The sequence below is a fragment of the Camelus bactrianus genome, chromosome 19 (assembly GCF_048773025.1).
Source record: "Camelus bactrianus isolate YW-2024 breed Bactrian camel chromosome 19, ASM4877302v1, whole genome shotgun sequence".
In the NCBI taxonomy this organism is placed as follows: Eukaryota; Metazoa; Chordata; class Mammalia; order Artiodactyla; family Camelidae; genus Camelus; species Camelus bactrianus.
Genome location: NC_133557.1, coordinates 8,305,495 through 8,327,074, shown reverse-complemented (window position 1 = coordinate 8,327,074; position 21,580 = coordinate 8,305,495). Strand labels below are relative to the sequence as shown.

General features: G+C 44.1%; 2 protein-coding genes across 3 annotated transcripts in view; one reads left to right on the top strand and one right to left on the bottom strand.

Annotated features, from left to right (window-relative positions):
• The window catches only part of TGM6 (transglutaminase 6), a 44,647-nt gene extending 34,444 nt beyond the window's left edge, over positions 1-10,203 (top strand). The window contains exon 13 of the mRNA XM_045508566.2: positions 837-10,203. Within this exon, the coding sequence (XP_045364522.2) occupies positions 837-990 (154 nt within the window). The 3' untranslated portion in view covers positions 991-10,203. The remainder of the gene's footprint in view (positions 1-836) is intronic.
• A 151-nt stretch (positions 10,204-10,354) lies between these two features.
• On the bottom strand, positions 10,355-18,794 carry SNRPB (small nuclear ribonucleoprotein polypeptides B and B1). 2 transcript variants are annotated; one of them, XM_074347036.1, is made up of 7 exons: positions 18,639-18,794; positions 16,359-16,510; positions 14,511-14,622; positions 12,942-13,094; positions 12,087-12,225; positions 11,641-11,766; positions 10,355-10,902 (listed from the first exon to the last, which is right to left on the bottom strand). In XM_074347036.1, the coding sequence occupies exons 1-7, from the start codon at positions 18,639-18,641 to the stop codon at positions 10,892-10,894; spliced, it is 696 nt and encodes a 231-aa protein (XP_074203137.1). In that variant the 5' UTR covers positions 18,642-18,794; the 3' UTR covers positions 10,355-10,891. The 2 variants fall into 2 exon arrangements, with proteins under 2 accessions (XP_074203137.1, XP_074203136.1); XM_074347035.1 differs by having other exon boundaries at positions 10,355-10,756.
• Between the last annotated feature and the right edge of the window lie 2,786 nt (positions 18,795-21,580).

Here is a 21,580-nt window from a genome sequence, read left to right as displayed (position 1 = left end):
ATATCCTCCCCCCTCAACTCAGTTTTGACTGGTTCATTCATCCACTCATTCTTTCATGTGTTCACTCATTTAGCAATTCATTCATTTATGCATTCGTTCAACTCATTCACACATACTCCATTTGTCCATGCACTCATTTATTTACTCATTCATTCTTTCATTCACTCACTCACTCACACGCATATGGTCCTTGATCATATTCACCTGTGGTCTGACCCACATGTCAACTGCTAGGAACACCAAGATAAACAGATGGGGCTCTGCCTGGAGAAGGGCTCTCGGTGACATATGACCCTTCAAATGAAGACAGTGTGATTTGTGCAAAAGGTTGGATCCCTGAGGTCCAGGGACTTGGAGGCAGCCCTTGAGTGGGGTTCGGGGGACCAGGGAAAGTCCCTGTGGAGCTGATATTCAAGCTGAGCCTTACGTGATGACTGGAGGAGCCTCTCAGGGACCAGGAAGGACGGAGAGCTTCCCAGTCCGATGTCTCCATGGCTGGTGTAGTCAGGGAAGGTCTCTTGGAAGAAACAGAACTTAAACTGGCTTTGGATGTGATTGGAAAGGCATCCTAGGTAGGAGGAACCATCCAGACAAAAGCCCAGAGGAGGGAAGTGTAAGTTATGTTCAGGGCACGGGGTGGAGACTAGCCTCACTGGTTGGAAAAAGTGAGAAGTGGTGGAACAGACGAGTAAGCTGAAACCATATTAAAAGGCTTGAATGTCAAGCCACAAGGTATGACCTTGATTTTGAGGGCTCTGGAGAGCCATGGACTAGCAGACCAGGCTCAGGAAGCAGATGGGGCTGATAGTCTGCCTTTCTCCATCTCCCTCCCCCAGTGTGCCCAGCCTGGAGCCCCAAGAGAAGGCCTCAGTCCAATTCAACATCACCCCTTCCAGGAGTGGCCCAAGGCAGCTGCAAGTGGACCTCATCAGCCCCCACTTCCCGGATATCAAGGGCTTTGTGATCATCCACGTGGCCACAGCCAACTGATGGGCCATGAGGGGCCGAGAGGGGAGGAGATGGCCGCTGTTCCCCTCCTGTCCACCTCTCTGCCCTTCCCATGTGGGAGCCAGGAAGCCTGGGTTGCAGCCCTGCTTCAGTTTCTGCCCTCCTCTATAAACTTGGGCAGGTCCCTCCCCTCCTGCGCCTCAGTTTCCCTATCTGTAAAATGAGACTCAATAATCCTTAAACTTGTGGACGATGATGGATGATGCCTCTACCACCTTCATCTCATCACCCTGGTATCTGGGAGACTGATGGACCAAGCATCACAGTAACCACTCCTGCCACCTCCCTCCAGCCAGTTCACCATCACCCTGGCTGACCCCTGGGCTTCCACCTGCCTCTCTCTCAACTCTTCAGTGCTCTGACCACATCCAGACCCAAGAATCTCCTCCCAGCCCTAATGGAGAACCCTGAAGTCTTCAAGCTGAACCTAAACATCCCTCGACACTCCCCTTTTACACAAAGGAGAGAGCCTGGCCTGTGGCCATAGGATGAGCTGGAGGCAGAGCTGGGACCTGCGTGCATCCCATTTACACCATCAAAGTTTTACCCCAAAATCATATTCCTAGAAAGCACTGGGTTTGAAGTGATGGGAGAGTTTCTGTCAATAAAGACACAGGCCCAGCAACGAGGGGGCTACTGCTGCCAGAAGAAGCTGAAGACAGAGGAAGGGCCGTGAAGCCGGGTTGCCCTTGGGGAGAGAGCCCCAGATCTGATCTGGCTGTGGTCCTCAGAGATCTCATACGACCAGCCCAGCCACACCCAGTGTTGGCTTTGAAAAGCACCCCCAGCAGCTTACCCTACACACGATCACACTCTCAGCGTCGAAACAGAACAGAGACTTCTAGAACGAGGACCAGAGTGGAGGCCAACAGGCCCTGAAGGTAACTGCAGCAGACGCAGAGCCCAGCTCTGAAATGTTCTAGGCAGCCGAAGGGATTAGAGCTCATCATTTAACCTAAGTAACCCGAACAGCAGCGGAACAGGCACACCTGCGGTGAGAGGCAGAAAGCAAGTCAGGAAAACACAGACAGCCTTTGATGGACGATCCCTGTGACCGAGGCCTCAGTGAAGGTATTTCTCTGATGGTCCCACACAGCATGGGGACCGCTTGGCGAACCCAGATGAGCGGGTGCATTTAGCGAGTCAGCCGCACTGGCTGCCTGGGCTGCAGGGCTCCTCTCTAAACCTGCCAAAGGTTTTGGGTGCTGATCTCACATAAGAAGAGCGGGGGGAGGTTCAGAGCAGGCAGCCATTTCCTCAAGACTGAGCAGCAGGAAGGGGCCCTGGGGGCTGAAGTCAACAGGAGGCCATCTCCCACTCTCCGTACAAAGGACACTCCTGTCAGCAGGGAGACCGAGACCCCAGACGCCTCATTCTCCTGGCGAACGCCAGCTGCCTGTCTTCCTCGGGCCTGGCTGTCACAGGCTAAGCCTCCCAGGAGGGACTCCGGGATGGAACCTGGGGGGCAGGGTGTGGATTGAGGGGTTAACCCTCATGGAAGGGATGGGGAGGAAGGAGTAGGGGCTGTGGGAGGAATTGAACCATGATGCAGGCCCTGCGACAGCCTGGGCTCAGCCGGCCGGCAGCCCTGGAGCTAGAATGGCCTGTCTGAGTGCGTGTGTTTGAAGAAGGGCAAGTCGCTGAAGGTTATAAAGGCCACCTGCTATGTAGTTCTGTCTCCAGTTCAGCGCCCCCGCCCTCAGTCCTCTCAGCTGAGCTGAAGTCGTGCTTCACTGGGACCAAACCCGCCCCACAGGGCCTCCCAGCTCCAGCTAAAAGCGGAAGCCACCCCCGCAGCCAATGAGGGGCACCCGGGTTGGGAGTGGGACAGGTGGTGACATTGAGACAAGATAGCCAACAGGAAGGTGTGGATGGAAATGTTGCTTCGCAAGCTGCAGAGAAAAATGTGCAGGTAGGGGTTACCTGTCGGGGGTAGGGCAACACCTTCACGGAGGAAGGCGGAATAGGTAGTTCAAGGCTGCAAAACCTTACAGACCTGAGGCTCAGGCCTCCCCCTGCTTCCTTCCTTCCCCTTGGTCTCTCAGTTGCTGCCACGACCTTCGGGGAAGTTCTCGACACTGAGTTAGGTCATAATCTGGCTTTCACATGTCAGAGAAGCCTCCAAGCCTTCAGAACAGGGGTGGGCAAGCTTTTACTGTCAAGAACCAGATAAACAGTAAATATATGAAATATCTGGGGATTTGCAGGCCCCGTGGTCTCTGTTCCAACTACTCCACTCTGCCTTCCCAGCGTGAAAGTGGCCAGAAACCAGGTGTAAACAAATGAGTGTGGATGCGTTGCAGTAAAATGTTATTTATGAAGACGGGCAATAGGCCAGGTTTGGCCCTCAGGTTGTGGTTTGCTGACCGTGCTGTGGAGCAACGTGCTGCCTCAGCTGCTCGCTTCAGGACTGAGTTCTGACGCCAGGCTACGCCCAGCCTAGGATCAAGCCCAAACACGGACTGAGGCCAAGCCCTGAGCAAGCCCTGCAGGGGACTCTGATGAGGTTCCAGCTTGTACCCGTGACCTTAGATCAAGCCATCACTCAGAGCCACAACTGGCCAGGCGGGGTCATGACCCTGATGCAAGAATCAGCCTTGGCCTCGCACTAAGCCCTGGCTCCTACTACACCTAAATCACAACTTGACTCAGGCCCTAGACCAAGCGCTGACCCAGCCCCAGCCAGTCCTGGCCCTAGACTGAGCTCCAGTCCTGATCTCTGATTGAGCCTGGCACCCAGGCTGAGCCCTGATCCCATACAGAGCCCTGATCTTGGTCTGAACTCCGACCCAACACTGTGCCCTGATCCAGCCTTTTTCCAAGTCCTGACCTCAATCAGAGGTTTTATTCAAAAAACTCTCTCCTTAGAAAGTTAGAATTGAAAGATTCAAGAATAACAATGGCAAATATTTATTGACCACTGCCTCTGTGCTAAACTCATTATGTATATTATACCTCATTTAGATGAGGTTCTGTCATCCTATAACACTGAGACCCACTTGGTTTTTGCTGTTTGACTTCTGACGGCCTTCAAGCCCATAAGAAAGCTATGGGCGCCCCCCCGTGGCACCTTTGGGAAGTTCAAGCCCTGGTCCTTTTGTGGGACCTCACCATGGCGCCGGCCAAAGCGCAATGAAATGGGACTATCACCCCTCCTTGCTCTCTCAAGCCATTTTCAGACCTCCTAGGACCCTGCCCTGCTCTCCCAAGAAAGCCTCATTATGTCACTAGTAAACCCTTTCCAACCCCCTTGATGCTTGTATAGGGTCATCAGTCTCAGATACACAAACCAAATCTGGTGGAGGGCTCAGTCCTGCCCACATTAGACAATAGGACACACCCCCATTTTACAGATGAGGAAAGTGAAGCTCAGAAAAGTTACTCATCATTCATTCACTCAACATGCGTTGAGCGCACAGAGCAGTGAGAATCAACACGGATGAATTCCCTGTCCTTGGTAGAGTTGGGGAAGTAGTTCACAGAAAAATATAAATTGTTTTTAAGTATATGAAAATATAACCAGTGCCCCTTAGAGCTAAATAATATACTAATTACAACAAGAAGATAGTTTTAACTTGTCAGATTGAATAAGATCTAACACTGTAACAACACACTGTGTTGGCAAGGATTTTAGAAACAGGCACGTGTGCACACTGCTATGCATGAGGTAGGACAATACAACCAGAGGGCTATTTGGTAGATCTGTCAACGTTTTATAACTACTGTATATAAAATAGATAAACAACAAGTTTCTTCTGCATAGCACAGGGAACTATATTCAATATCTCGTAGTAACCTATAATGAAAAAGAACATGAAAATGAATATATTTATGTGTACGTATGACTGTGTACCAGAAATTGACACATTGTAAACTGACTATACTTCAGTTTAAAAAAAAGCAAAAAAAAATTTAAATGTAGTAACTCTACTTTTAGGAATTTATATACATAGACAAAGGTGTGGCCCCACAACTAAAGAGGGGCAGGACTGGAAACTTCCTTCTCTCCTTAAAGTATATATTATTCCTGTATGAGTATTTGTAGAAAATTAGAACAATACAAAAAGTTAGGAAGAAAAAAACCAACCCACAGTCCCAGCATCCCTGAATGATGCTGAGCCCACACATTGGCTGCTTCCTTCTTCCTGGCAGAGCAATGCTGCCTCCTGATGGATTTTTTTTTAAGTACATTCATTATTTTACCACTTCTAATTTTTTAAGTGTATTAATTTTTCAACTAGGTAATGCACTCACACGGTTCAATATTTTGAAAATTCTAAGTGATATAGAGTAGAAACTCTCCCATCTCTTCCTGTTCCCCTTGAACTAGGGTCCTTTCTCCACAGGCAACCGAACTGGCCAATTCCTTTATATAGCCTTCCAGTGATATTTTATGCCTACACCTGGATTGAGAGTTTCTTTTTTTTTTAAATTATTTTTTAATTGAAATATAGCTAATTTACAATGTTGTGTTAGTTCCAGGTATACAGCAAAGTGATTCAGTTATACATGTACATATATACATATCCTTTTTCAGATTCTTTTCCATTATAGGTTATTACAGGATACTGAATATAGTTCCCTGTGCTATACCATAGGTCCTTGCTCATCTATTTTATTTATAATAGTGTGTATATGTTAATCCCAAACTCCTAGAGCGTTTCTTTCTACTGCCTGCCTTTGAATCATGAACATTCCTCCTAAAAAGTTAGAAAATCCAAAGAAAAATATTTCTACAGAAAATATTCATTACTGCCTGCTTCATTACTGAGTCATGGGAAATCAGAGATATTATGAATTCCCCAAATAGAAAGAATGGCCAAGTTATGTTATACTAACTAGATGTGCATCCAGTAATTATTATGAAGATTTATGTAATAACATGGAAAAGTATCTATCACAAAAGTTTATTTTTAAGACAATACACAAAATAGGAAACAATAGAAACAAATCCCTACTTTGAAATTTAAAAAAACACAATGATATATCATTTTTCAGCTGTCAAACTAAAAAAGTATGTTTCTTCTGAATGATATTTATCAATTCTGAGAAGCATGTTGTGCAAAGTGTAGTTGTATCTGTTTTGTAACAGAATAAATCGACTCATTTTAAGAAATTTAATTAAAACATTGACATCCTTTGACTCAGAAATTCCTTTTTTAATTATCTAAATATGTAATAATCTTTATGCAAAAATATGGTCATCACATTTTTTTGTTAATGGGAAAACTAATCTTAATGTCCAACTACTGAGAACTAATTCAGTAAACAGTGGTTTGTTCACTTAATGAGATACTAAAGTCATAATGTTTGCAAAGATTTGGGATATATTTTAATCTTAAAAGAAATAGAAAGTTGAGTATATTGTAATATCATAAAACCCAACAAGTAGACAAGGCTAACATTGCATGCTTGGAGTTTGGGGATTCTGAGTAATTTCTTTCTATAGTCATTCTTTATGAGCATTTACATAAAAAAGTTTTAAAAGAAACAAGCAGAATCCATAAACTGTGGAATAGTATGCATGTGGGTCTGGCCAAGTACAATTTAGATTTAAAGCCAGCAGCAAACCTAATGCCTTTATTATTTCATTTAGTCCTCATAGCCACAGACCAATTTACTAAGTGAACTACTGTTATAGAGGCTTAATATGAAAACTGGAAAGGAATAAAGTCTGTAAGCAGGTCAAAACACATTAGGATTCTCCACCCAACCCTTTCACCTCCAGGGACTTAGTTCTCTTAAAGATACAGTGGTATATTTGTACAATGGAATATACTACTCAGCAATTAAAAAAAAGAATAAAATAATGCCATTTGCAGCAACATGGATGGACCTGGAGATTGTCATTCTAAGTAAGCCAGGAAGGGAAAGAAAAATACCATATGATATCATTCATATGTGAATCTTTAAAAAAAAAAAGAAGAAGAAAAGAGGACAATAATGAATTCATCTACAAAACAGAAACAGACTCAGACATAATGAATAATCCTGTGGTTACCGGTGGGGATAGGGGGTGGGAAGGCATAAATTTGGGAGTTTGAGATTTGCAAATGTTAACCACTATATATAAAAATATATTTAAAAAACAAATTTCTTCTGTATAGCACAGGGAACTATATTCAATATCTTGTAATAGCCTTTAATTAAAAATATGAAAACGAATATATGTATGTATATGCATGACTGGGACATTATGCTGTATACCAGAAACTGACACATTGTAACTGACTATACTTCAATTAAAAAAAAAATTTTTTAAAGACACTATGGTCAGAATGCCCTGATGTCTGATTGCAGATTTCTTTTGTTCATTCAATGGTTCTCAAAAGCAGGAGTGCCAAAGATTATTCTACGTAGGGTTGTATACACAAGACCAAACTTCATGAGGATTTTAGTCAATTTTCAGGAACAGTTTTGAGGATCCAGGGTTTTTACTTTGCTGACAACTAGGCAGTGCGTGACTCCACACTTCTTTGTTGACTATGCTTGTTGTTTGTGTGATAGAATTAAGAGGCCCTGCCTTTCAGCTCAGGCTAGGAGTATAAAACCCTTCCACGTCACTCCTAGCAGGTAAATGGGAAGCGAGCCAGAGGGTTGCCTCAGCCCTGCTTTGCAGTTCATGGTGCTCAGGATATGAGTTCCTGTGACATGGTCCGAGCCAGCCACTAACTGTTCCGCCAAGAGCTGCTGCCTATGTCACCTCCCTGATGTCCTTACTCCTCAGTCTTCCTCCATGGGACTATCCTTCCCACAGTAGAAAGCCCTAGTGAACTCCATGAGAAAACTTTTTTCCTTCTTCTTTTTTTTTGAGGTGAAATTCAAGTAACATGAAATTAACTTTGATCATTACAACTCAGGAGTATTTAGTGCATTCACAATGATGTGCGTTGTGCATAGAGAGCTGGTAAGCTCTCTCTAGTTTCAAAAACTTTAATCCCTCATAAAAATACCCCATACCCATTAAGTAATCACTCTCCATTTCCCCCATTCCATCCCCATCCCTTGGTAACCTCTAATCTTTCTGTCCCTACAGTTTTACCCATCCTGGGTATTTCATATAAAAGGAATTATACATGCTATTTTATGTCATCCAAGTAGCAGCATGTATCAATACTTCATTCCTTTTTCAGCTGCCTAACATTCCAATGAATGTATAGCCCACAATTGACCTATCCACTCATCCACTGATGGACAGGTGGGTTGTTTCCACCTTTGGCCTATTATGAATAATGCTGCTACAAACATTTGCATACATGCTTCTGTGTAGACATGTATCTTCATTTCTCTTGGATGTACACCTAGGAATGAAACTGTTGGGTCATATGGTAATTCTGTTTATCTCTTTGAGGAACCGCCAGATCATTTTACCTAGTAGCTGCAACATTTTATTCTCACCAGCAATGCAGGAGGTTCCTATTTCTCCACATCCTCACCCACAGTTGTTTTTTCCCATTTACACTATCCTTGAGTTGAAGTGGTATCTCACAGGGCGTTTGATTTTTTTACAGTGACCAATGATGTTGGAACCGTTTTTCACTACTTGTCCATCTGCATAGCTTCTTTGGAGAAACCTAAAATTCCTTTGTTGGCTTTTAAATTGGACTGTTTTATCTTTTTATAGTTTAGTTGTAAAAGTTCTTTATATAGTCTGGATATTAAACCCAAATCAGATAAAGGATTTGAAAATATTTTCTCCCAGATTTTACCTTTTCACATTCTTGATGAGGCAGTTCCTAATTTTGATGAAGTCCAATTTATATTTTCCTTTGTTTCTTATGTTTTGGTGTCTAAGAAACGATCACCAAACCCAAGGTCATCAAGACTTGTTTTCTTTTTGTTATTTATAGCTTTAGTTCTTAGAGGTCATTGATCCATTCTGAGTTAATGAGTGATATAGGAAGTGAGGTAGGTGTTCAACTTCATCCTTTTGAATGTGGCTACCCACTTGTTCTAGCATCATTCGTCAGACTATCCTTTTCCTAGTGAAAGGTCTTGGCACTCTTGTTGCCATATATGCAAGTGTTTATCTCTGGATTCTCAATTCTATTCCACTGGTCTGTCTATCACTATGCCAGTACTAGCTTCGATTACACAAGCTTTGTAGTAAGCTTTGAAATCAGAAGTGTGAGACATCGAACTTTGTTCTTTTTCAAGATTGTTCCTGCTATTCAGGGCCCCTTGCAGATTCACAGAATTTGAGATGAGCTTCTCCATTTCTGCAAAATAAAAGCCATTGGAATTTTGATAGGGATTGCTTTTGATCTATAGATCACTTTGGGAAGTACTGCCATTTTAACAATATTAAGTCTTCCAATCCATGAACATGAGATGTTAATCTAGGTTTTCTTTCAGGACGTTTGTATTTTCAGAGTACAAATGGTTAAACTGATTTTTAAGTATTTTATTCTTTTGGATGCTATTGTGAATGATTTTTTCAGATTGTTGCTGGTGTATGAAAATACAATTAATTTGTGTGCGATCTTACATCCTGCAATTTTATCGATTTCATCTATCAGCTCTAGGAGCTTTCTTATGAATTCTTTGGGATTTTCTATATATAGGATTATGTTAAGTTTTACTTTTTCTTTTCCAACTTAGGTATCTTTTTTAATTGCTCTGGCTAGACCTCCCAGCACAGTTTTGAACAGCAGCGGTGAAAGTGAGCACTCTTAACTTGTCCCTGATCTTAAGGGTATAGTTTTCAGCGTTTCACTGTTAGCTGTTCTTTTCATAATCCCTGTGTTTATAAATTTCCCTTCTATTCCTAATTTGCTGAGTGTTTCTGAGTTGGAATTTTATCAGATGTCTTTTCTGCATCTACTGAGATGATCATGTGGCTTTTCTTGTCCTACTTAGTGTATTTGTTTTCATGCTGATTGTTTTCCATGCAATGACTGTTTTCATGCATTGCTTTCACCTTCATATTCCTGAAGAAACACCCCCATACTAATAACACTAGTCTTTTTTAATTTAAAGTCTCCTTTGCATTTAGAATGGTCCTCCCCCTAGACAGTAATTTTAAAAGGTCCACTTTATTTCTGTATCCTTTAACCTTGATGTGCTAACTACTAGAGTACTGCTCAGTGACCATCTCATCAACTAATCAGACTTTGGGTGGAAGAAATTATGGATGTCCCACAATCCAAAAACTGGATTATATTGTATGTATGCATGTCACCCTGGGAGAAAGTTATACAAAAACTGTTCCTCTTCCAATAGGATTAATTTTCATTTTTAGTATTTGCTTCATTCTTTATTGTAGAAAAATATAATCCAAAGTACTGCTCAAGAAATTATTTAGGTAAGTGCCTTCCAAAGAGAATATACCAATTCACAATTCTCATCAGCAGGGTATGAATGTTTATTTCAACAAAATGATCTTGGCCAGTTTGACAAGTAAAAATGTCTCCCTGTAGTTCAATTTTGTAATTGTCTTGGCATGAGGCTGTACATCTCTGCAAATAATTAGTATTTTACAAGGGAAGCAACTAATATTAGGGATGATTTTTCCAAAGCAACCCTTCTTGACTCTTATTAAGTACCCAATATGTCAAAGATTTTTCCTAAAATAAACAGACATACCAGGTGAATTTATATTATTATCTTAAGAATTTATTATAAACTAGTTTCACAGGCCACAAGGAAGTAAAGGACTATGTACAGCCTTACGGGAAACAGGCAGGGAGCAGAGGAGGGCCAAGATGAGTCTAGGGCCTTGGTGGGTGCATTCCCGGGGGAGGGGGCCCTGTAAGGGAAACCAGACAATCCGGTGAGACTCCGCGAACAACAGCATAACAAACAAACAGGTCTGTGGTAACGCAGCCCTGGGGAATTGGGCCCACGCCTCTGTGGAGCTACTTCCATAACTCTGTGGCCAAGGTCAAAGAAGGCCTGAAGTAAGAGTAAGAAGTTTAGTCAGTGCCTGATCTGCAACTCAAATTGCCACCCTACCCCAGCCCCCTACACCCTGCAGTTACCAAGTGATCAGAGGGATGTACATAGCAAATGTGCTAAATGGGGACTTCTCTGAGGCCAACTAGGTTCCTATGGCTATAAAACCCATAAATGGAAAACCCAAACTAGAAATATAGGGGTCAGCAAGCTTGGGTTAACTTAAAGACTACCATGGCTTGCTGGAAAGAACACTGGTATGGGAGTCACGACACTGAGCTCTCTCTGGGCCTGTTTCCTTATCTATAAAATGAGAGGGCTGATATACATCAGCATTTCTCAAACTAGAGTTAAACAGATACATAGTAAATAGCGCAGAGCAAAGCCCACAGCCCCCTCCTTAAAATTACCAGACACTCCCAAACCAAAAGGCCTAAGACAATTCCAAAACCTTAGTCAGTTATGCAATAGAATGCATTATTTCAGTGCCCTGAGAATACTGCCTTGGACATTGAGAAGCACCCTGTGTTGAGGGCTGCTCTCACTGTTCTAAGAGGGAGGTGAGGTCAGTTTAAGAAATGTTTGTTCCCTCTTTCCCTTCTGGACAAAGATGTCCTTTAAAAGTTCACTTTCCTAGGCTTAAGGCCTGAAAGTATGGTCAAAATCCAATCTCCCTACATTTCCCATCCCAACATGGCTCTAGGGAAAGAAGTCAACACTCCTGCTGCAGGCACTTACCTCGCATCCCTGGGGGAGGGGGCCGCATCCCCGGTGGGGGCATGCCCATTGGAGTTCCTCGTCCAGGGGGGATCCCCATTGGGGGACCCATGGGAGGCCTCATACCAGGAGGTGGGCCCATCATGCCTGCAAGAGAAAAGCCCCAAGAATATAGATCAAGTGTCTGTCTTGACAAGGTAGCAGGAAATATACAAAACTGTCCACCAGGTTCTGAGACAGATGGACCATTCCACTCTCCCAGTCCCTCCTAACAAACTCAGACTTGAGCCAAAGAAGTGAGGCTCTTGTCCAGCTAGTTCCACAGTCAGTTAGCCAGGCTGGATTTCAGAGTAATCCTGCTTAATTACACAAACTCGTCATCAGTTTCAGGCAAGGTTATGTCTCATCATGAATCCAGCTAAGGCATCTTTTATCAACTAGCAACAGTCTCCTGATGGGCTCCTCACCTGGAGGGGGTGCCCCACGGCCCATAGGTGGGGGAGGACCCGCACGGCCAGGTGGGTACTGGGTTGGGGCCCCTGCAATACTGGCTGTAGCAGCCGCAGCAGCTGCTGCGACAGTGCCTCTTCCTTGTGGGGTCATCACCTGAGAGGACACAGGAAAGATGTTAGGCAAAACAGTACAGTATGATGCTGTGTTCGACTTTCCTCCCCAACTCGGTAAAAGAAATAGCAGATGTCAAATCCCCTATGGTACAACTCATGGCATGAGACTTCCTATCTAAAACTATCTGCCAGAGAAGATCAAGCTTGAATGCTCAATTCCCATCTTCTAGGCCTAAGTTAAGGATGCCCAATCCAAATCAGAGAAGGCAAACAGGACTGGTAATAAAAGGTTGTAAGAGAGAACAGCTGACCCTTGGACATGAGTTTAAACAATCGGGGTCCACTTATATGCAGATTTTCTCAATAAATACATACTACAGTATACAATCTTGGTTGAATCCACAGATACGAAGACCAACCGTAAAGTTATATGCAGATTTTGACGGCAGAGTCGGCATCCTTAACCTCTGCACTGTTCAAGGGTCAAATGAATGCTTCAAATTGTTGTCACGGGAACACTTTGCTCAAATACAGTTGGCCAAAATACTTTGTTATGCATCTCTTCAATAACATCAACATAATATATAAAAGCATGTTTTCCTTTTTGCTTAACTCTGGGACCACACATGAAGCAGCACAGTGAAACACTGATTGCCTGACAAAGATCAGCTGGTCATTCTGGACTCCTCCCAAACTTTTGACCCTCAATCTTTTATTTTAATCACCAGAAGCTGGTACCCTTCCCCAACTCCTCACCTGCTGGGACGGCCCACCAACCCCACGGACTGGCCCAGCAAGTCCTGCAGGAGCCTGAGGCATGGGAACACCAGCCGGAATTCCTCTGCCAGCAGCCCTGCCAATGCCTGGGCCCCCAGCAGCTCCAGCAAGTGGCACTCGGGCAATACCAGTCTGAAAAATAAAGATACATGCTAAAATGCTTATGACCTAGAGAATCAGAAGTACATTTTGAGCCAAGAGAATCCCTCAGATTTATAGGGCATCGTAACAGCTTATAAACACTACCTACCCCTTATGTGTTAACACCATTCCTCCTCCACTCAAGATTGCATGCCTAACAGGCTAGAAGAATTTAAGAGGAAATCAAGAGAAACATGCCACAATTCAACCTATATGCACGCCTGTGAAAATTAAACAAAGAGCCAGGGCTCCATTCAGAAGGGTGTGTATGGTAGACAAAAGCACCTGACCTGGCATGTGGTTCAGTCCTCTCTGATTCTCACCCGGTGGGTGACAGTGGGCAAGGACACCCACAATTCTGGGACTGTTTCCTCATCTGCAAATGACGCTGTTATGATAAAACTAGAAGGTTTACAATGGGCTACATTAGAGTAGCAAATTCTACTGGAATCAGACACCAAGAGTTATGAATAGGTACATATGCTGTGAGCCAAAAATATGGTAACATCCCTTGCAGATATTTACATTTGGGAAAAACTTCAACGTGAGCGTCCAAAAAGAAATAGCTAAGATAAAATACTCTATACTCACTTGAGAAAGGATCTTTAAGTCATTTATATAACTTTTTAAAAGTATACAGCAACTGGAAAAACTTTACAATGTTAAGTGAAAAAGCAGAACGACATATTACATACATATTACACATTAAGTAAAAAAAACCCAACACATATGTGGACAAAAATAAAAACAAGAGGATTATTCCTTTAATAATGTCTTCAAATGAAAAAGGGAAAACAAACTTGGTTCGATTCTCTAAAGCCTCTACTATTTCTAAATGTAGGCTGACGTTAATGAACTAAGATTGCCTGGAATCAGATGCCAGTTTTACCACTTACTTGTTGTGACATCTTGGGCACGTTACTAAACATCAGTTTGTATTATCTATAAAGTGGGAATGGTTCATCTCAAAAGATTGTTACACGGATTAAATAACATACTGAAGAGCAGATGCTCAATAAATGTTAACTATTATTCCATAACTATACTATATATATTCTGTTTGGAGTTACAACTTTTTAAGGTCCAACTAGACTGTCATCACATTTAACAAATGACCCAGATGGCCTTAGGTGCCTCTTCTAATGACTCACTATGTATATTAACAACTAAGGAAGAAGGGAGGGCTTTAAAGTTAGAAATCCTCAAATTCTAGTTCCTCATCTCTACTTCTTACTTGCAAGGTAGACTTTTTAAGATTTGTTTTTTTCAATCTGTAAAAGGGGAACAAAAACCAGAGGATGCCTGTGAGTACAGCGATGAGAGAGCCCCGCACAGAGCCTGGCTCAGGATGGGGCCGCCTTTGCACAAGGCTCCCTGGCCCTGTGCTGGCTCTCTGCTCTGACTTACATCTTTGGGAGGCGGTCCCTCTACTGTCATCGAGACCAGGTTCTCCCCTCGAAGTAGCACCAGACCAAGGACTCGCTTTTCTTCTCTTTCTGCTTGTTTTGAGTTCTTTGGTCTAAAGACAGGTTTAGGAGAAGAAACAAAAAAGCAAGCATCAGAAAAGGGGTGAAGTCATGCTCACCTACCTAAAGGCCCTCCAAGATTTGTTTTATACTCTATCTACCGACAAATGGTACACAGACCTTCCCTAGGACAGCTCCTCTGAAGAGTCTTCATAGGCTGACTTATCACCCCTTAGGTGGCTGTCTCCCAGGCCAAGAGGATATACAGACCAAGAGGCAGGTCAGTTGTCAAGAAAGCCTAGCCCTGGCTCACTCAACGTACCCTGTCTCTCCCTCCAGCTTAAGGCCTCGCCAGTGTCAGGTGGCAGCCTAAATAATTCTTCAAGTCAACTGAATCCCACTCACTCAGTTACATGTAGTATCCTTCTAACACCAATTTAACCCCACAGACCTGTAACTCCATTGCTCACTTCATATTAAAAATAGAAACCATAAAGGAAAAAGTTAAAGAGTTAACTATGTAGAAAGTACACCTCTGTCCTCAAAGAAAAACAGAAATCTCCCAACAGCAACAACCAGAAAAGGATGAGCAAAATATAAATGAATGTAAACTGGGAAAAATAATGGCAACAAGATAGGGAAAGGATTGCCAAAGGAAATATCCTAAAAATAAAGGAAACACAAAATACCCTGATTTTTCAAAGTAACTTAAAAGTTTCATTTTAATGATATTTTATATTAATAGTGGTTTTCTGTGGATGGACTTTTCTTTTTTCAGCTTATCTATATTTTCTTATTTTTTTAATAAAAGCATGTATTTCCCTTTCACAATGGGAAAAAAAGCCTGGGTATTTTAATTTTTTTCTCACATACTTTTACATACTTTAAAAAGATATTTTCCAATAGGCACTTTTTTATTATTAGAATAAAGTTAGTTTCACTTAACAAGACAGAAAGAAGAGAATCATTTGAAATAGTTCTACACTGATCTACTGGCTGACTGTGCCCCTGACACTCAGCCATCCCGACCACATGTTCTGTCCTGTACTACTTGACCTCATGCCAAAGAAAACAACAGTCCCAGAGGGAATCAAAGGGAATTCACAGCCACTGGCAACATAATATGGAAGCTGCATATGGCAAAAGAAAGCTGGATGGCAGCCACATAACCTCTTTGGGCCTCAAGATGCCCTGAATGTAAAATAGGATGAAAAGCCAGACCACATCTTTTAATAGGCTAGAAGCTTAAGATCTGAGTCCTAAGGCAAGGGAGTCACCTACTGACAAACGGCATCGTAGGAAAGTAGAAAAGTATCTCCAATTGTTTCTCTAAATGCCAACAAAAATCACTGGCCCCAAACCCACAAGGGGAGCTGAGCACTTACCCTGAAGAGGGTCAGAGGCTTCTTAAAGCAGTTTCAGACCAGGCTGCATTGGGAGAGCCCTTTAGGCTACAGCTTTACAAATAGGCAATGAGGCCAGAAAATCAAGCTCTCCCCCCTCACACACCTGTGGGGAGAACATGAGAGCCCTTTACCCCAGTACGCAGGGGCATGCAAAGTCAGAGAAACAAAAAGCCTAGCCCTCCTTACAACTTGTACTCTGCTAAAAGTAGAGAGCAAGGCTAAGGAAGGAGAATTCTTAGTGTCCAACGTCCCCATTTAAATCTGCCCTCTAAAACAGGAGAGCAAGCCGAGAGGAACCAGCTTCATCACCACTTGTCACTTGACCCACCCACCCAATCCACTCCCCACCCTCCCAATCCCTCCCCCCACAGCCCACTCCTCACTTGATCTTCCTGAACTCATCACAGTCACAGAGGATCAAATTCATATGCTTGTCAAAAGCTTTAAAGGTGCCAATGAAGATGCGGCCATCTTGCAGGATGCACCTCATCCTGTAGTCGATGTGCTGCAGCATCTTGCTGCTCTTGCCCACAGTCTGCAAGGAGAAATTAGCAAGAATGAGACTCAGTTCTTTTGGACCCACAAACCCTTGATCTTTCCTTGAAACTTCTGCAGTGGCCTTCTTTTCCATGTCTGTCTTTCTCAACAGACTCTCAGCTCTGTCTTCCAGCTACAGCCCTTCCCTGGGAATTCTCCCATGTCACCCTGTTTTCAGCCCTGACCTATTATTCCCCCTTCCCTTAAAATCACCTTTCTCACATTACAATTGCCTTTATCTATGTTGTGAGAGGTAAGATGTCTCCAAACTAATGAAACCCACCCATACCAGAGATTAGCCATCTGCCATCCTGTACATTACTGGTGTGATTCCAGGGCTATGGAACACCAACATCCCATTAAAAAAAAATGAATAAAAGAGCTAGAACGGGACTGGCAGTAAGAATCCAATCAACAGAGAGCTTTTTATAAGAAAAGAGCTGATCAGTTTGGAAGTGAGAATGGAATCCCCAAATCAAGAATTAGTATTAAAAAAAAAGTTTTCTGTTGGGGTCTCCATGACCGCCTTTAAGAGAGGAAAACCTCTGGTGACCAGAGTGCTAATCAGTTTGAACACATAATGAGAATATATAACTTGCTGTACTTCTTAATTAACCCAACAACATTTTCTGCTTTATAGCCTGGCTTCCAGTGTAGTTTTGCTAACTCATCCAAGTGTCTTCTAGGTACTAGACACTGTGCTTTCTATTCATCTTGTGAGCTGGGACAGAAACAGGTTTTCTGAACCTACATATATGTCTTGATCAGAATGTTGACTCCACCCTGGAGACCCAGATTATATGGTTTAGTCTTGTTTAAATGACCATTTTAACCAAACTGTAATCACAGCTTCTAACCACAGAGGTCTGAACCTTTATGGCAACATTTATTGGTCCATATGCCTCGTATAGCTGGCTCTTAATGGGTGCTCACTGGCCAGCACTGCCATAAGCACTATTCATCTCACTTCACCCTTAAAATCAGCTTTTACAGATGAGACCACTGAGGATGTAAGAGGTTAAACTGTGTCGGAAGTTAGTCAATTGGAATCCAGTGCCAACTCTTCTAATCAATTCTCCAAACAATATCCTACTGTTTCCTCGTTTCCAGTTCACCCAATACATAACAGATACAGAACAGTTACCTTTCTAAACACAACTAAGTTCATGCATTTTGGGGGTTAAAATCCTTCAATGGCATTCTTCATCACCAACAAGATAAATACATGTAAAGCCTTTAATAAGCGGACTCCTGCCAATTCCTCCCACCTAATCTTCCACCTCTTGCCTCCCTTTTCCCCTGCGGGAATTTCAGTATAGCGCTACCCTTCACAATTTGCTCTTTGCAGTCCTTCGGATCTATAATATTCCCTCCCATTTTCGCTGAGAAAAAGGCTGACAATCTTTTAGGACTCTGCCGGGAATCATCTACTCCAGAAAGCATTCTTACCCCGCCCCTCGCCGTTACTTTTACTTAATGCTCAATTACCACTCCGAATTATATTACCCGTGTCCCCAAATAGTGAACTCGGTGAAGAAAGAAAACACTGCATTATCTAGCCCCAACGCCTGAAAAGTCAGACATACTCAACACACACACATGCTTAACAGATGAGTCGAACTTTTCCTTCAAATACTCCTTGACCCTCCCGTTCCCTCCTTCCCATCTACTAGACCCATGACTGTAGTTTCGGTCATAAGCCCTTCCATTTCCGCAACTCCTTCTCAGACCCTCACCCGCCTTCCCAAGTCTGAGCCTCTCACCGGACCTTCCCCAGCCTTCCTGTGGCTCCGCCTGCTCCGAAACCCCAGACACACATTTACGCTGCAAAAGTTTACTCAGCTCCTACGGGATCCCGAGCACTGTGCCTACGGCGGCGTGGGGAGCCGCAGTTCTATCCTCGCCCCCACCGAGCTACCCCGGCCTGCGTCCCGCAGTTCCAAGCTTCCCCTCCCCCACCCCTCCGAGCAACCAAAGTCTGGATCTTTTCTGCCGGGACAGAGGGGCCACGGCTGGGGCCTTCACCGCCCTGAGAGGCCAACCCACGGCGTACTCCCCCATCAGTCGCGGTCCCCACCCCAGAACAGATTCTAGAGCTCCCGCGCCCCAAGTCTGCGCCTCCTTACCATGGTGGCGGTTTTGATGGCTCAGATTCCCGCCGGATTCGCCTCCGCGGAGGCCTAAACGCCCTCCACTACCCAGCTTCCCGCCGCCGCTACCGGAAATTAGGCCGCGGGCAAAGAGGGGCCGGGTAGAAAGCTGCTTCCGGTCCCGGCGCCCGGCCCTAGAGTTCCGGCCAAGGCGCGGAGCTGAGCGCTTCGAGCGGGGCGGGGCTTGGGACGGCGCTACGGTTAAACAGAACTCCGAGAGGCTTAGGATCCTTTGTTGGACATCTTCCTAGTTTCTGCCGGAACATGAGCTTCTCCTCTTCACCCTCATATCCCCCACACCCCACACGCCCCAGCCCCTTAACTCTCGGTTCTTATCTCCCACCGCTCTACCCCGGCTTTCTACTCTACAGCCATGGTCCCTGCTTTTCCGTGAACTTGCTCGAACGGCTTCTGCCTCAGCACCTTCGCATTTGCTGTTGCCTCTCCTGGAATGCTACGCGTCCAGGTATGTGCGCGGCTCACGCGCTAACTTTCAAGACGTAAGCTCTAATAACATTTTCCTACTGAGGGCTTCCCTGGCCGTCCTGTTAAAACGTGCAACCTTCCCACCCATCCCTGCTTTATTTTCCTCCTTAACATTGATCGCTAATATACTATATATATTTGTTAGTTATTTTATTATCCCTCTCTATTAGAATTTAAGTACCAAGGGTATAGAACACTGCTTAGCACAAAACAAGAGCTTAATAAATACTTGAATGAATGAATGAATGAATCAGTCCCATCCAGTCCCATTACTTTTGAATGCTACCTGTATGCTCAGGTTTTTCAAATTTATCCCTCTAACCTTGGGCTCTTTATTTTAACTCTTGGCCTTTTATAGCCAGCTGCTTGCTTGACATGGATGTTTAATAGGTATACTAAATTTAACATGTTGAAAACTGAATTCTTGATTCTAGTCACTCTTCTTCCCCAAACCATTTCTTACCAGCTTTCCCTATCTCAGAGGTTTCTTGGGTTAATTTTAATTTTTAAAAAAACCGACAAACTTGGTAGTATCCTGATTCCTCTTTCTCTCCCATCTCATAGCCAGTCCGTCAGCAAATCCCATGGACCTCACCTTCAAAATATCTTGAATCAGACTGTTGTCACTTACGCCACTGCCACCATGCTAGTCCTAGCCACCATCATCTCTGCCTTGGATCACTGAATGAGGCCCTACCTGGCCTCTTTGCTTCCTCCCTGCTCTCACAGCAACCAGAGGGATCCTTCTATAATGTACTGGGATTATATCAGATCTTGTCATTGCCCTGCTCTCCACCTCCCTGTAACTGCCCAGCACACGCGGAATAAAATCCAGCCCTGCATCCCTCTCCAGCCTCATTTCCCTCAACATTCTCCTCATCATCCTCCAGCCACACTTGTCCCCTTCCTGTTCCTCAAACCCAGCAAGGAGAGCTTTCACCCCAGGGCTTTTTAATCCTCACACCATCCCTAGAATTTATGTTCTGTCTCTCTGTTTCTGTCAACCTGTAGATGAAGAGATGGAAGCTCAGCGTGATGAGTTATCTTGCCCAAGGTGGCAGTCAGAACAGGAGTGTGGTGCCATCTGTCTCCTCAGCTACTTCCAAGTCCCAGCATGCATTTTAAAATGTTTATTTAACATCTACTAAGCCATAAACTGTTACTGGGATACATTCCCTTCCCTGAAGGAATTTATGTTCTAGTGAGAAGGGCAGACAATACACCAAACAAAAAGTATACAAAGTAATAAGAGTGATGGGGGAATAAATAAAGTAGGGTGAGGGGACTGAGAATGATGGGTAGCAAGCTTGGCTAGATGGGCAGGAAAAGCCTCTCTGAGGAGTGGCTTGTGAGCAGAGAACTGAATGAATTGAAGGACATTCCAAATACTTCATTATAAAAGGGATCATACAATATGTGGTCTTTTTTAACTGCCTTCTTTCACTTGGCATAACGTTCTCAAGGCTCACCCCTGCTGTGGCACGTATCAGTGCTTCATTTCTTTTTATGGCTGAATAATATTCCATTATATGGATAAACCACTTTTGTTCATCCATTCATCACCTGTGGACATTTGGGTTGTTTCCACCTTTGGGTTATTATGAACATTTGTGTACATTTTCATGTGGTCATATGCTACAGTTCTATAGTTTTAGTTCTTAAGTTTAGCACTAATGCACTTCTGTGCACAGCTTGAGCTGGCGCAGCTAAGGGAGGCTGCTGGAGTCCTGGTGTGCATGCATGTGGAGCTGAGAGGGTCAGGGGAACAGCAACCAGGCTGGGGAAGCCCTGAGCCTCGGCACAGGATGAAAGTCAGATGACCTGCCTGCCAGAGAGCTGGTCCAGTGGGGCCCCAGGGTGTGTGCCCATGGGGCTGAAGAGAGGATGCAGAAGCAGCTGCCTGGGCCGGAGCCCAGGCCTGTGCTGTTTGGGCTCCTGGCTAAGCCGCCACCACCACCACAGGTGGCCCACTGGTGGAGAAAGCTGTGTGCTGCAGGCACTTAGCATGGGAGAAAACGGCACTGGCCGGGGAGCAGGAAGAAGTACTCTCCAGGAGCCTGGTGAAAGAGCCACCCGCACCAGGAAAGAGACTCCCCTTCCTCCTGCAATGTCACTCCAAAGCCCACTGCTGATGCACCTCGTGCCAGCTGGCAAAGGAAAATTATTGTTATTTAAAGGGCCCAGATCCATTTTCACAGATTAGGAAACAAAAGGTGAATTTGGAGCTGAGACAATGTATTGGTAAGTGGCACCATTCCACACACCCAAACATACTCCACCATTGCAAGTCAGCACAATGCAGGACTCAGAGGGGAAGAGAGGCTAGCCAGTTCAACCTACCCTCTAAAGAAGGAACCATTCTTAATGAGAAACACAGATAAGATGTTGGCTTTCTGCTTGGATTCCTGGCATGATGGGAGCTTTTTATCTTT

Excerpts from the sequence above, each read along its gene's own strand:
- SNRPB (XM_074347035.1), bottom strand. Across the intron at positions 13,095-14,510 it reads AGGGACCGCCTCCCAAAGAT|ACTGGTATTGCCCGAGTGCC; the intron begins GTAAGTCAGAGC and ends TTTATTTTTCAG. Across the intron at positions 12,226-12,941 it reads TTGGTGGGCCGTCCCAGCAG|GTGATGACCCCACAAGGAAG; the intron begins GTGAGGAGTTGG and ends GTGTCCTCTCAG.